This window comes from Limulus polyphemus, unplaced genomic scaffold (genome assembly GCF_000517525.1).
Source record: "Limulus polyphemus unplaced genomic scaffold, Limulus_polyphemus-2.1.2 Scaffold675, whole genome shotgun sequence".
Taxonomy (NCBI): domain Eukaryota; kingdom Metazoa; phylum Arthropoda; class Merostomata; order Xiphosura; family Limulidae; genus Limulus; species Limulus polyphemus.
This window is the reverse complement of record NW_013666285.1, coordinates 409,494-422,725: the sequence shown is the minus strand read 5'-3', so window position 1 is coordinate 422,725 and position 13,232 is coordinate 409,494. Positions and strand designations below refer to the sequence as shown.

Here is a 13,232-nt window from a genome sequence, read left to right as displayed (position 1 = left end):
CAACTCTTGGACTACTATTTTAATAATGAATAGTGGGATTGACTGTCCCATTATAACGCTCCCACGGCTGAAAGGGCGAGCATGTTTGGTGTGACGGGGATTCGAACCCGCGACCCTCAGAATGCGAGTCGAGCGCCCTAACCATCTGGCCATGCCGGGCCTCATTGACTTAAGTGGTTTGTTAACTCTGGATTCGTCGAACTAAAGTTAAAAGGAATTAATCATTTTATTTTATTTTCCATTTGCAAGCACGTCATTACAGATATGGAACAAATAGTATAAAGAAAAAGCGAAATATTTCTTAAATCTAGCGGAAAAGCATTTCTTTCAAAATTGAGACATTTCGAACTAGTCGGCAAGAAGCTTAACCCTTTAAACTTAAAGCAATGAAAAAATTGATGAATCTATTCTGAATTAACGAAGATCCAGTTATTGCTGAACCAAACATTTACTATAACCTATCAAAGAAATATCCTACCGCAACAGGTATGTGACTGAGAGGCCTTCCCGTGAACGGAATTTATTATGAAACATACATGACAAAAAACAAACACTATACGTGGACATTTGCTTTTTTCATTAGTAGGCATTAAATATTCAATTAGTTTTTGTTTGTTTATTTGTAGTTATGCACAAAGCTACACAATGGGCTATCTGTGCTCTGCCCACCACGGGTATCGAAACCCGATTTCTAGCGTTGTAAGTCCGCAGACATACTGCTGTACCACTGGGGGGCATTCAATTTGTTTCGTTTCCGCGCAAAGCTCTATATCAGACTATCTGAGCTGTGTCAATCGTCGGGATCAAACCAGTAATTTCAGCGTTAAAAGCCCTTAGGTGTACCGCTGAACCACCGGGGAATTTATATACTTAAAAAGAAATAAATGTTTTAGTACTCTCATCGTTTTTTCGGATACAAATGTTATAACGTTTTTCTCACAAGAATCTCAATATTTTTTCAACAAGTTATTTAAATTAAACATTGTCTCTCTATTCATGCTCTCCCGTGTCTCTGTTAGCGATTTTGTTTATTACACTAGTTAAATTCAAATGAGCTTTTCTGCCATCTTAATACAGACAGAAATGCACACCTAAAACAATATTTGAACACGTCATTACTCATCGTTTCGCTTCTTTAATTAACAATTTTGATTTTAAGAAGCACTCTTTACCTTTGATATCTTGTAAATGCCTGCCAAATGACAAACGTCAGTCTTCTACACGTGAAAACCTCGAATTTAACTCACTTACTTAAGCTTTAACTACTATTAAAATAATTCAAAATAAATCATTGACGAAAAAATTAGTATAGAGAAAACAAAATGTAAAACAGAAAAGGGAAAGGCCTGTTTCTTAAAAGGGCTTTCTCTCGTGTCCTACTGAGGAAAACTCGTCAAACGGTACGGTGGGGCACATAAAGCAGTTCCACCGTGCCGTCGTGGGAGGTAGAGGACTAAGTTAACCCTGGGACTCCGTCAACCTGGCACACAGCAAGTGCCTTGACTGCTACAAAACCAGAATGATCGTAAACGAATGATACCTTCAGTTTCAGCAAGTGCATTCAATGTTGATGCTAACTGCACGAAGTGGTTGAACCTCTTCACGCCAGACTATAAATTTTTATGACCGCAACCCCCTTGCATAACCCCACCCGCTCATGTTTAGAACAAGGACAACTGCACGTGTCACGTGCGTGCTTTCTCACTGCAAATGTCGTGACTCCACCCCTCTTCCAACAAAAGATCCATCATCAGGGATCTCACATTACTTCAGAATAAAAAGAAAAAAAAAACAGCTCCTAAATGTGCGCATGTAGTTGTTCGCTTGTATACAAGTATTTCTCATTCATGTTTGTTTGTGTCCACGTTAAAATTACAAAGTTTATTTAATATCTAATATTGATAAAATACGATGTAACAGAAAGAGATGCTTATCTTGGTATACAAACATGCAGTACGTATCCCATATACTTATATATATGTGTGTATTTGACTTTAGACATTCAAACCAAGATATAATGTGCGCAGAGAAAAATATACAACGAGAAACTATGCAAATAAAGAAGAGTAGGTTAGTGCAACACATCTGGTAACATCCTACAGATGTCTTCTGAATTAGCGTTCAGAAGACAAGTAAAGAGGTCAGCTTGTACGAAAACGATCAGGGTAGAGGTTTTTTTCGAACCACAAATGCCAGTAGCTCTATATTAACAGTCGTCTGTATTGAACATAGTTACGGTATTTTTGGATTACGACTGCTAAAATAATATCCCTCTCGTTTGTTTTTTTTAAACTTCTCAATGAGTTGAACAACTGGTGAAGAGATTAAAGAACATGGTACCCATGTAACTGCAATGATAAGCATTGTTTGTTTGTTTGAAGTTAAGCGCAAAGCTACACAATGGGCTATCTGTGCTCTGATCACCACAGGTATCGAAACCCGGTTTCTAGCGTTGTAAGTCCGCAGACATACCGCTGTGCCACTGGGGGGCAATGATAAGTTTTGTAGAAATTTCGCGCATAGTTAGACAAGAGCTATCTATCTATAGTCATTCCCAGTTATGAACTGATAGACCATTGGAAAAGCAGCTAGTCAACAGCACCTACCGCCGACTATCGAGGTATTTTTATTTGTCTAACTTGTGAAATTTGACCGTCACCCTTAAAAGGCAACCATTGCCCCAAAATACGGAGCGCGTTTTTTCCGCAATGGAAACGAACTATAAACCTTTGGATTCTCAATCCGGGCATGCTAAACATCAGTCCAGGTAGGGTCTAATGTGAAATACAAGGCACTCAATACTTTTTCATTGTTTTATTTTTGAAATTCCTCACGATTATATTTATATCGACATTGGTGTTTGAGCACTTTGAAAAAAACAAACAATAATTGATCAATACTTTGCCACAAAATACATTTAAACAGAAACATTTATCTCATTCTAGTCAATTTCATATCGTTCAATATTTTGTTGTGAACGAGTTCGTAGTTTATACAATAAGTAACATGGCTTCAAAAGACATTGTTTCACGTTCTCCTAAGGGCTGGGCGTGGCACAGTCGTCAGTATATGCAGGACTGGGAGTCCAAAATACAGGTTCGCAGCCCGTTACCACAAAAATTCGTTTTACAATTTAGTGCGCTATACATATGAAGATCAAACCCCACAATTGGATCAGGTTATTGTAGCTCAAGAGTTGGAAGTTAACTAGCTGTCTTCCCTCTAATCTACCAGTTCAAAATTAGGGACGGCTATTCAAAGGTTATATTCCTTTTTCTTCTTTTTTTGTTTACCAAACTATTCTTTATTTAACAGCTTTTGTATGGTCATGGGCTACTTTTTATTACAAAAATTATAAAAACCAGAAAACAATGAAGCAATTGTTTGAAAAATAATAAATTAAAGTTTACAATTTATATAAAATATCCAAATTTTGCAGTTTTTCTTGTTAATCTGGTTAGTTAAATTCCGACTGCTTAAATCAAATCTTACTCATTTATTTACTTTTCTAACTTCTCAACAAGTAAAATAATTGATGACTGGACTAACGGTAAAATGATTATTTTTGTTTTGTTTTCCAGAAATTTCGTATTAAGCTACATAAGAGCACACTCGTCTCCAATTTTAAACTGGCAGACCATTGGAAAAGAAGTTACTCAACAGCACCCACCACCAACTGAAATTCAATGGGCAGGAACACCTTTACTAGAAGTCAACTTAATTCTTATAATAATAGGTAAGCAAGCAACGATTTATAAGCATAAGAAAGAGTTTTATTGGTGGTGGAACGTAAAACTCTTCCTTATGCTTACAAATCGTTGTTTGCCTACATTTTATTGTATTGTGCGTCGTTACTCAAGTAACTTAATTCTTCTGTTTGAGAATGACCATTTATTGATTCCTAACCTCAGTTTCATATTGCAGGTAGGTGGAAATCCTTATAGAGGCCGTGTTTTTGCCTGTCTGTCTGTGGAGCAAACTAAGTTTTCAGTGTTTTCATATAACAGAATAGCCTTTGATAACTTTACTTTATAGTCAAAGGCGAAGTTTACAGGATCAATCTTGCATAAATTGGTTTGTTTCGAATTTCGCAAAAAGCAACACGAGGGTTATCTGTTCTAGCCGTACCTAATTTAGCAGTGAAAGACTAGGGGAAAGGCAGCTAGTCATCACCACCCACCGCCAACTCCTGGGCTACTCTTTTACCAACGAATAGTGGGATTGATCGTCATACTATAACGCCCCTATGGGTGAAAAGATAAACATGTTTGGTTGGAAGGGGATTTGAACCCGCAACCCGCAGATTGCGAGTTGAGCGCCCTAACCACTTGGCCATGCCAGGCATAATCTTCCATAAAGCTATCTGTTTGACATTCGACCAAAATAGCTTCTATGCCATGACCGAAAGTCAGCATTTCTGGAGCAAGATAAGAATTACTTAATAATTTTGTTTGTTTGTTTGTAATTAAGCACAAAGCTACACAATGGGCTATCTGTGCTCTGCCAACCACGGGTATCGAAACCCGGATTCTAGCGTTGTAAGTCCGTAGTCATATCGCTGTGCCACTGGGGGGCTACTTAATAATAAAAATACTCAGGACAACGGAAGGTTTCCATGTTTGTTAGTTTTTTGTTTTTGTTTCCATTTTCGGCACATGGCATGTGACTATCCAAAAAACAAAAAAAAAAACTACACTATTATTGTTATTCATATTATTGTGTTTTAACCACATAAAGATTTAAAGAAATGTCTGGTAATAGCGATACTAGTAAAAAAAAGCACCAGATATTATAAATAGTAGCAAATACAATGACGGACTAAGAGTGAAACTAACAACAATGACACTGATAAAAATAACACCAGTGATAATTTAAAATAGAAAGCCCCCCAGTGGCACAGCAGTATGTCTGCGGACTTACAACGCTAGAAACCGGGTGTCGATACCCGTGGTGGCCAGAGCAGAGATAGCCTATTGTGTAGCTTTGTGCTTAACTACGAACAAACAAACAAAATAGGAAAAGAAATCCTGTGTCAAAAATAAAAAATATACAAGTTGGATGTTGTTGTTTTTTTCTAATTTTGTGAAGAAACACTGCTAATTTTTCGTTATTTTTTGCCATGAACTTATGGTTCTGGAATTACAGTTTGTTAAAGAAATTATTATATGTATATATGGCACTAGTATGACTGTCGTAATGTAAGGATTTTATGTTTTCCTAAGGGTATAAACGTGATAAAAGAAGGGGAACGTACCTCATTAGTAACAGCTGTAAAGTCTGCTATTGTAGTAATTTATGCAATTGGAATTGATTGGTAGCAGTTCATCTTTCAACGTGTGAAAGTTATTATAGTCTGAGATTTAGAAACTGTGATTACATTAGCAAGAAATAAGAACTGTATTATTACTTTGTGTCATCGTTTAACACGTAGGTTTAACTTAACCAGGCCGCATTTTTTGTTCAACTTTGGGCATGATGGTAGATAAAACAAAATACGCGGCCTAGCTAACTAATGAATGAATATTTCCTGTACAATTTTTATCAATGCTATAAGTGTAGCTACCAATTTTGCCGCCATTTTGATTTCATTCTTTTAAGTCGCACACTGAATCCTTTTTTGGCAGCACCTATTTTTTCACACCTAAGATGTTTTTGATCAGATATCATGACTTTTATCAATACACACCAACAAGCCACACCAAATAAGAAAGTGACACTCGATAGTAACCAACATTAACTTTAGGATCGCAACCCTATTATTCGGAACTGACCTTTACTTTACAGAACCAACCAGATTCTTTAAAATATATGGTGGCAATTTTCCTCTTTAAAACAGTGTTAATAACTTCCTTTATACTAACGCCATGGAATTTAGATTAACAGTTTCTTGTCATCAACCCCATGCAATCGATACAGCCGTATCAATAATTATTATTTATGCTAATTGCTTAAGCTAATATCATGTGACGCTAAACGCTCTTTAATTGGGATAATTTCATAAAATTGAATGAATTTGTGCTGAAGAGTTGGAAATGAATAATAATCGTCCATCCATATGATTCTTTTGAAACATGAGCTAAAAACTGCTAATCTAGTTTTCTTGGCCTAACTAATACTTATGTATCTGTACGTCCTTTCACCTTACAGTTTTCCTGCTCTAAACCAGCCGTCTTTAATCTGAATAACAAAAAACTAAAAACGGTCCGCTTTTACTCTTGGCTGAAGCTGTAGTAAAAATGTTAAACCGATAGCTCACGTGACTTTTTGCGTAGGCGTGCGTTAAATTTGAGCGGTTTTTGTTGAATAACTTTGTACAGGTGGCTTATATTTACACCAATTGAGACTCCTAGTTGTAGGTTGCAAAGATTTGTTAGTGTACAAAATTTGAAAAAAAAAATCCATGAAAGATATGTTTATATATCAAATAAAGTTTCCGCACTGTTGGTGAAAAGAACGAAAAATTGAAGATGTTATATTTAAGGTATTTCTTAATGTATTGCCCTGAAATTTAGTATATGAAGTAAAAGTCCAGTAGAGCACATCCACCGAAAATATGTGATAGTTTGGATTACCACAGTCTGAGCTACAGAAGGTGTAAAATTGCTAAATTATCACTCCTGTTAATAACACACAGTGTGTCCTGCACGTTGTTTTTTTTTGGGGGGGGGGGTGGCGCAAGACACACTACCTTGTGTTTTGATTAATCTATGAGACCTTTTTTCCTCCCTTTTTATTAGCTATATTTTTATGCGCCAGCAATACCAAGCGTGGGGCGCGTGTATACCCTATTCGATTCTATTACTCATCAGGAACTCTACTAACCTACCATCAACTTAAAATTCATATAAGCAGGATTAGAGTACGTTAATCTATGAGATCTTGGGAGCAGTCAAATACATCATTCGAAAGGGTTTGACCTCCTGAGTCCAAAATTGTACTTAGATTTCAAACCGGTCAAGAGATGACAGAACTACGACATGCGGATTGTAGCTATGTTAGAGAAAAACAACTACATTTCTGTGTTTTCTGCATGTATAACTTGTGATGTGGATTTTTTTTTTAATAATGGTATCTTTTTTTGAATTTAAGTATAGTTTATTCGTAATAAAGGAAATAAGCCTGGTGGTTAGGGTGCTCGACTCGCAATTTTCGTGTCATGAGTTCGAATCCCATCAACGAACATGCTTGCTCTTTTAGCTGTGTGGGCGTTATAATGTGAATGTCAATCCAATTATTCGTTGGTCAAGAGTAGCCCAAGAGTTGGCGGTGGGTGGTGATGACTAGCTGCATTCATTGGAATTGTTCTGTAAATGAAAGATTAAGAATAACTATAGCCATTTTTCTTTCTATTTTTACCACCAAATCACTCTTGACAATCATAGTGTATTCCACAGATTATGATTATTTGGTTCAATGTCGGGCAAAGCCCTTATGGCGGCGGGTGCTGGTTGCTTTCCCTCTGGTTAGTAGTGCAAAGTCAAAGAAGTTCTATATCTGAAACCTAGAGGTTTCCGACCTGGCCGTTTAAGCCCACTTACACAAAAAGTGTTGTTCAGGTTTAAAATTCCAATTCTAATTATGTCATAAAATGTACCTAAACATAAACTTGCAACTCTACATTCAGATGTTGTTTGGTGGTTATTTTTTCGTTCTTTCAGTTTTACAAACACAGGTTTACCAGTGCTTATCGTTTAGTGAGCATGCAGGGACTTTCAAGGATATCAAGTTTAGGGTAGAAAGTTACACGTTTCTTATGCAAAGCATGAATGTGCTTGTTCAGTTTATAACCATTAGTAAGTGAATACGTATTGAGGATTTCGAGTATTCTGTAATGTTTTCATCCTCCGTATGTTTACACCTATTCAAGCACAAATACCACATTCTTTTTTATGCAATTATCCAAAAATGTTCACTTTCTTTGGCGAAAAGGCAACATTATCTTGTAATCAGAAACATCAAGCTTTAAACTTTGACTTTTTCATGTTGTACACAACGTTGAAACGAGCGATGACGTAAGAAATTTTCTATAGGAAACAATATTTCAAAGTTAAGTAAATTTCTTCATTGTCGTAACAAAATGATCTATGGTATCATCTAGGTACCAATTAATCATCAGTAGCTGTTTATATTATTACAAAATATAACATTAAAACTTTAAATTATCATTTGTAATAATAACTAACAGCTATAATACTAAAACCTCACATTACCATTTGTAATAATGCAACAGCTACAATATTAAAATCTTACAGTACGAAATGTAATAATATAAACAGTTATATTTTTAAAACTTTACAGTATGAAATGTAATAATACTAACAATTATAATCTTAAAACATTACATATGAAATGTAATAATATAAACAATTATAATCATAAAACCTTATAGTATGAAATGTAATAATATAGACAATTATATTTTTAAAACTTTACAGTATGAAATGTAATAATATAAGCAGTTATAATCTTATTACCTCACGGTAATAATACTAACAGTTAGTCATAATACTAACAATTATACGACTTCATTTGTAATAATGTTGATAATTATAATTTTTGTAAAACTTTAAAATACCAGGTATAATAAGACTAACGGGTAAAATCTTAAATTCCACAGTACGAAGTGTAATGATACCAACAGTTGTAATCTTAAAACTTCAGACCCGTGTGTAATAATACTAACCCTTTTCTTAAGACATACGTAATAATGCTAATAATCATAATCTTGAAATTTTAAAGTATCATGTGTAATAATAATAATAACATGTAAAAATATTAAAACCTCATAGTTCCCTATGTAATAATACTAACGTGTAAAACATTAAAACCTCAATGTACCATGTGTAATAATAATAATAACATGTAAAACATTAAAACCTCAATGTACCATGTGTGATAATACTAACGTGTAAAATATTAAAACCTCATAGTTCCCTATGTAATAATACTAACGTGTAAAACATTAAAACCTCAATGTACCATGTGTAATAATACTAACATGTAAAATATTAAAACCTCACAGCACCATGTGTAGTAAATAATACCAACAATTATAGTCTTAAAACATCACAATATCTGAAACCACTAAATTAGGACAATAGTATTACTAATGTAACAATCGATTTTCTTTCAAGTTAAAGGCACTTCGAATAATATAAAAAAATTAAGAAAACAAATGCATTTGACTCATTAACCATAACACAAACCTACAACTCTTGTTATTGAGTTTATTACACTTGAGATCACAGTTTACGTTTTGTGAAAGATCTACAACTTTAGCCATCTGGTACTTTGTGAAAGTACAAAGCAACAACATTTGGCACTTTTCTTATAAAAACAACAGAAATCACAGTAGTTTCTTCAGGTCCTTATATAGTTTCAAGTCATAATACTCTATTAATCAGTTAACCCTTGTTACTGACTTCCGTTCACTACCGACAGGCCCACAGATATATACATCATATTAAATAATTTTAGGTTAGAACACGCTGTGTAGAAAACTTACAAAAAATATTAAATGGCTAAAATTACTCACTTTCTATGTAAAATACTTAGAGGATGCAAGCAGTAATTAATGAGATTAATTTAAATATTAACGAGATATTTTTGTTTAAATTTTTGTCATGACTCATATGTTATTAAGAATTTTCGAACCAATAAAGTCACGTACACACGATCAACTGGACGCATATATAGTTTAGAAAAATGTGTTTAAAATGCTGATGTCGTTCATATGGAATATCATTGGTTAACCCAATTATTTTTGCGGTAACATCGGTCACTTTGAAGTCTTACTGCTTAAAACACTGGAAATATTTTTTAAAAGATAAAGTTTCAGTTATGAAGCTAAACTCCTAATAGATCGTGTTTATATGCTTTGGAATTACAGAAATACCTTGGATCCTGTTCTCAAGAAAGGAATAATGATATTTATTTGATATCTTGCACCAAGGTGATCGGGTTTCTCCTCAACCTTGAATGGCTTTCGTTTGACTACACAAACGGAATGCAACACTGCATGAAGTATATTTAAGAAAACTCGCGCGCTTTTAGAAAACGGTCTTTCGTTTTCTTAAAAAGAAATGGTCCACAAAAACCGCTCAGTTTATCGTTTTTTGTTTGTTTGTTTTCACTGTGAATTATATAATTTTTGTTCCTACTGTTTTCCGAAAATCGTTAATGCAAACTGAAGACATAACATTTCCCTGTCTCGTCCACGTAGATATATGTTTTTGTTTTGTTTTCTAGCTTTGGCTCTTAGAATGTACAACTATCTACAATATAAGTAAAATAATTTTTGCGGTAGGATTACAAGAATATATGCGAAAGTTGTTCACTTCTAACACTATCACATCTCATGTATTATGTTACAGTATGAAATCACATGTCAGAAAAACTGCAAAGTAATTTTTGTTATGTTGGCACTTAACGATACATATATGGATAGGGCCAGACCTGGCCTAGTACCTGCGTATTGGAGGGCCTTTGGTTCAAGCCGCGATATACTGCTAATTACGCTCTGCACTTTCAGGTGTGTGGAAGTTTTAAGTGTCACAGTATATTCCTTTATTCGGTTATAAATAACCGTATAAGCGACAGGCGCTGTTGACTGATTGGTTGTCTTCCTACTGGTCAACAGTTATGAATTAGGGATGGCAATGCCTGAATCCTAGGATTAGTAACCTGGCCTTTTAGCTAAATTGGCCAGTGAATAAAACAAAAACAGATTAGCTGCATTTACAAAACCAGAATTTATTCTATATATCATTTCCTTTGCAACGCGTTTAGTGTAGCAGTCAATAAGCAGACGCGTTCAAATCTCAGTGGTAGTATTCATAATGTAAATACACAGCTTGAACTTGATTCTATTTTTTTTCTTTCTTTAAATGCATATTCTAGAAGCATTGTTCTTACGGGCAGTCTCTACGCGTTTGCAAGTCCAGTCTTATTATTCATAAGTACACGCAGTAAAAAACATGTATTCCAAAAATTGTGCCGAAGTTGTAAAGGAAGATTAAAATTAACTTTAAAAAATTACGACAAAAATCCAAACTGATAATTTTTGTGAGTTTTCAAAAACTAATGCATATAGTAACTCGCGAGGATGAAACTAGAAACGGGAGGTTGGCTTGTTTTATTATATTTTTTCCACAAATTCATTGAAGAGCAATCTGTGCATGGCCAATCCTAATTTTGAACTGATGGAATAGAGGGAAGGCAGCTAGCTAGTCAAAAACACTCACAGCGAACTCTTGGGATACATTTGTCAGACCAAATAGTAGTAGGATGTGAATGTCACTCTTATAGCTCACCCACGGCTCCAAAGTGCAGATCACATTTCTACTGACACGTGACGCGAACCATAAACCCTCAGATTTACAGTCCAGGCACGATAACCTTAAATAACGACAAGCCCTAAAAGGAAGATACATAGAACGATAACATGGTTTACAACGTCCATTTCCACACTATAAATGTGCAGATAATAAATATATATATATATATGTAGATGGCGTTAGCCTAGTGGTCAATATAAATCAAACTTTCTTATGGTGATAAAAATATCTACCTGAGCTTAATTGCTGGTTAGCAAGCTCCTCCCATACGGTTTCACTACAGTTGTACGTCTCAATCGAATCACCTACTTCTTTTCCAGCTGTCTTAGAAATATTTTCATTTATATCCACTATCTCATCTTCACGATTATTTTCTTCTTCATCATTACGATTACGTATATTTTTCACTAATTCTTCATCGCTGACGTCCTCGCTTTTATCATTGTCATTATCTTCTATATCTGTTTCATTTTTAGTTCTGGGCTCCCAGGTCATCTTGTTGTCTTTTTTCAGCCGTCTACGGGCATTAGCAAACCACGTGGACACTTGTGTCAATGTCATCTTGGTGATGATAGCCAGCATGATTTTCTCTCCCTTGGTGGGGTAGGGATTCTTCCTGTGTTCATTCAGCCAGGCCTTGAGAGTGCTAGTAGAGTCTCGTGTCACGTTCTTCCGTCGTGCTCCGTTGAAGTCCAAATCTCCGTACCTAGAACAAGTACAATGACAACGTCAACAATAGGACATTAAGCTGTTAGTCTTTCCGTGTTTTCTATTGTTCGGCTGTCGTCATCTCCCCAGGGTCTTTCTAAACAACTAATTTTTCAACATTAGAATACACATCTGGTTATCGTATATCGAATACAAGGCAAACAACACACAGTGATACGACTGGGAGAAAAATTGCACATAAACTGTTATATGCTGCAACCTGAGTACAAAGTTTCAGAAGATGAGTTAATTATTTCCATACTGGGAGATTATAACGTCTTGTTGTTTTCCACCCACCGTCACTTTACACAATGCCTGTTTGAGTGCGTGTACACAACATTTCCTAAATGTAAAATTTGTTCAGAAATACTACACGTAGTCGGTATCTCCAATATCATTAGAGATGATATAACATAACCATATTCTACATAGCAGCCAGGGACGAAAATGGGGGGGGGGTGTGCAAAAGATGCAATGATCTCTTCTCTGGAACACAGGGACCCCAAAAAACAAAAGTAAACTGGTTTGGTTTTTCCAGTAGTATTTTTACTGAAGCAGATATATATATCCTAGGGATAAGACCTATGAATATACCCTTTCTGAACAGGATATTCCCTGGTATATTTCAGTTTTCATTACTGTATGCCATTAGTTACTGTACAATACTTCAGATATGTTTGTGGCATGCATGACATAACCAAATTGTAGTTGTCAGCCATCATTTTGTTGTATTTAGTGAGAAACAATATTCTATATGGTCAATATATTTTGTATCAACCAAATTCTAGATGTCAGTCTGCATTTTGTTGAATTTACTCAGAAACACTATTCTACACGGTCATTATCTTTGATGCCAATAGAATTGCCAGACAGCAGCCGCAATTTGTATAAATTATCCATCTGAAGACTTACACTTTTAAAATAGAAAGTCACGTGAGACAAAGTATCCACTCGCTTGCGCTCTTTTAAGTTTGTTTTGGCTTAAAATTAACAGCAAAGTACGTAGTCTTTCAACTAGAAAATTATTTCAAATTCATTGTTACGTAGAAAACAAAAGTTTGAGTATCGACTGTAATCTAATTGTATGTTCCTGAAGAAGACAGACCAATGTTCTATCGAAACATGTAGTATGCCCCCCCCCCAAAATAAAACACTTCATTATGCATATAAATTGTTGTTTCGACCTAA

The 13,232-nt window shown here is 35.1% G+C and overlaps 1 protein-coding gene across 4 annotated transcripts in view; it reads right to left on the bottom strand.

The window, feature by feature from the left end:
- Positions 1-13,232, bottom strand: part of LOC106459887 (iroquois-class homeodomain protein IRX-6-like) — an 87,656-nt gene that overhangs the window by 12,408 nt on the left and 62,016 nt on the right. For all 4 annotated transcript variants that reach the window (XM_022386461.1, XM_022386460.1, XM_013919559.2 and 1 more), the window contains exon 4: positions 11,570-12,042. In XM_022386461.1, the coding sequence (XP_022242169.1) occupies positions 11,570-12,042 (473 nt within the window). The remainder of the gene's footprint in view (positions 1-11,569; positions 12,043-13,232) is intronic.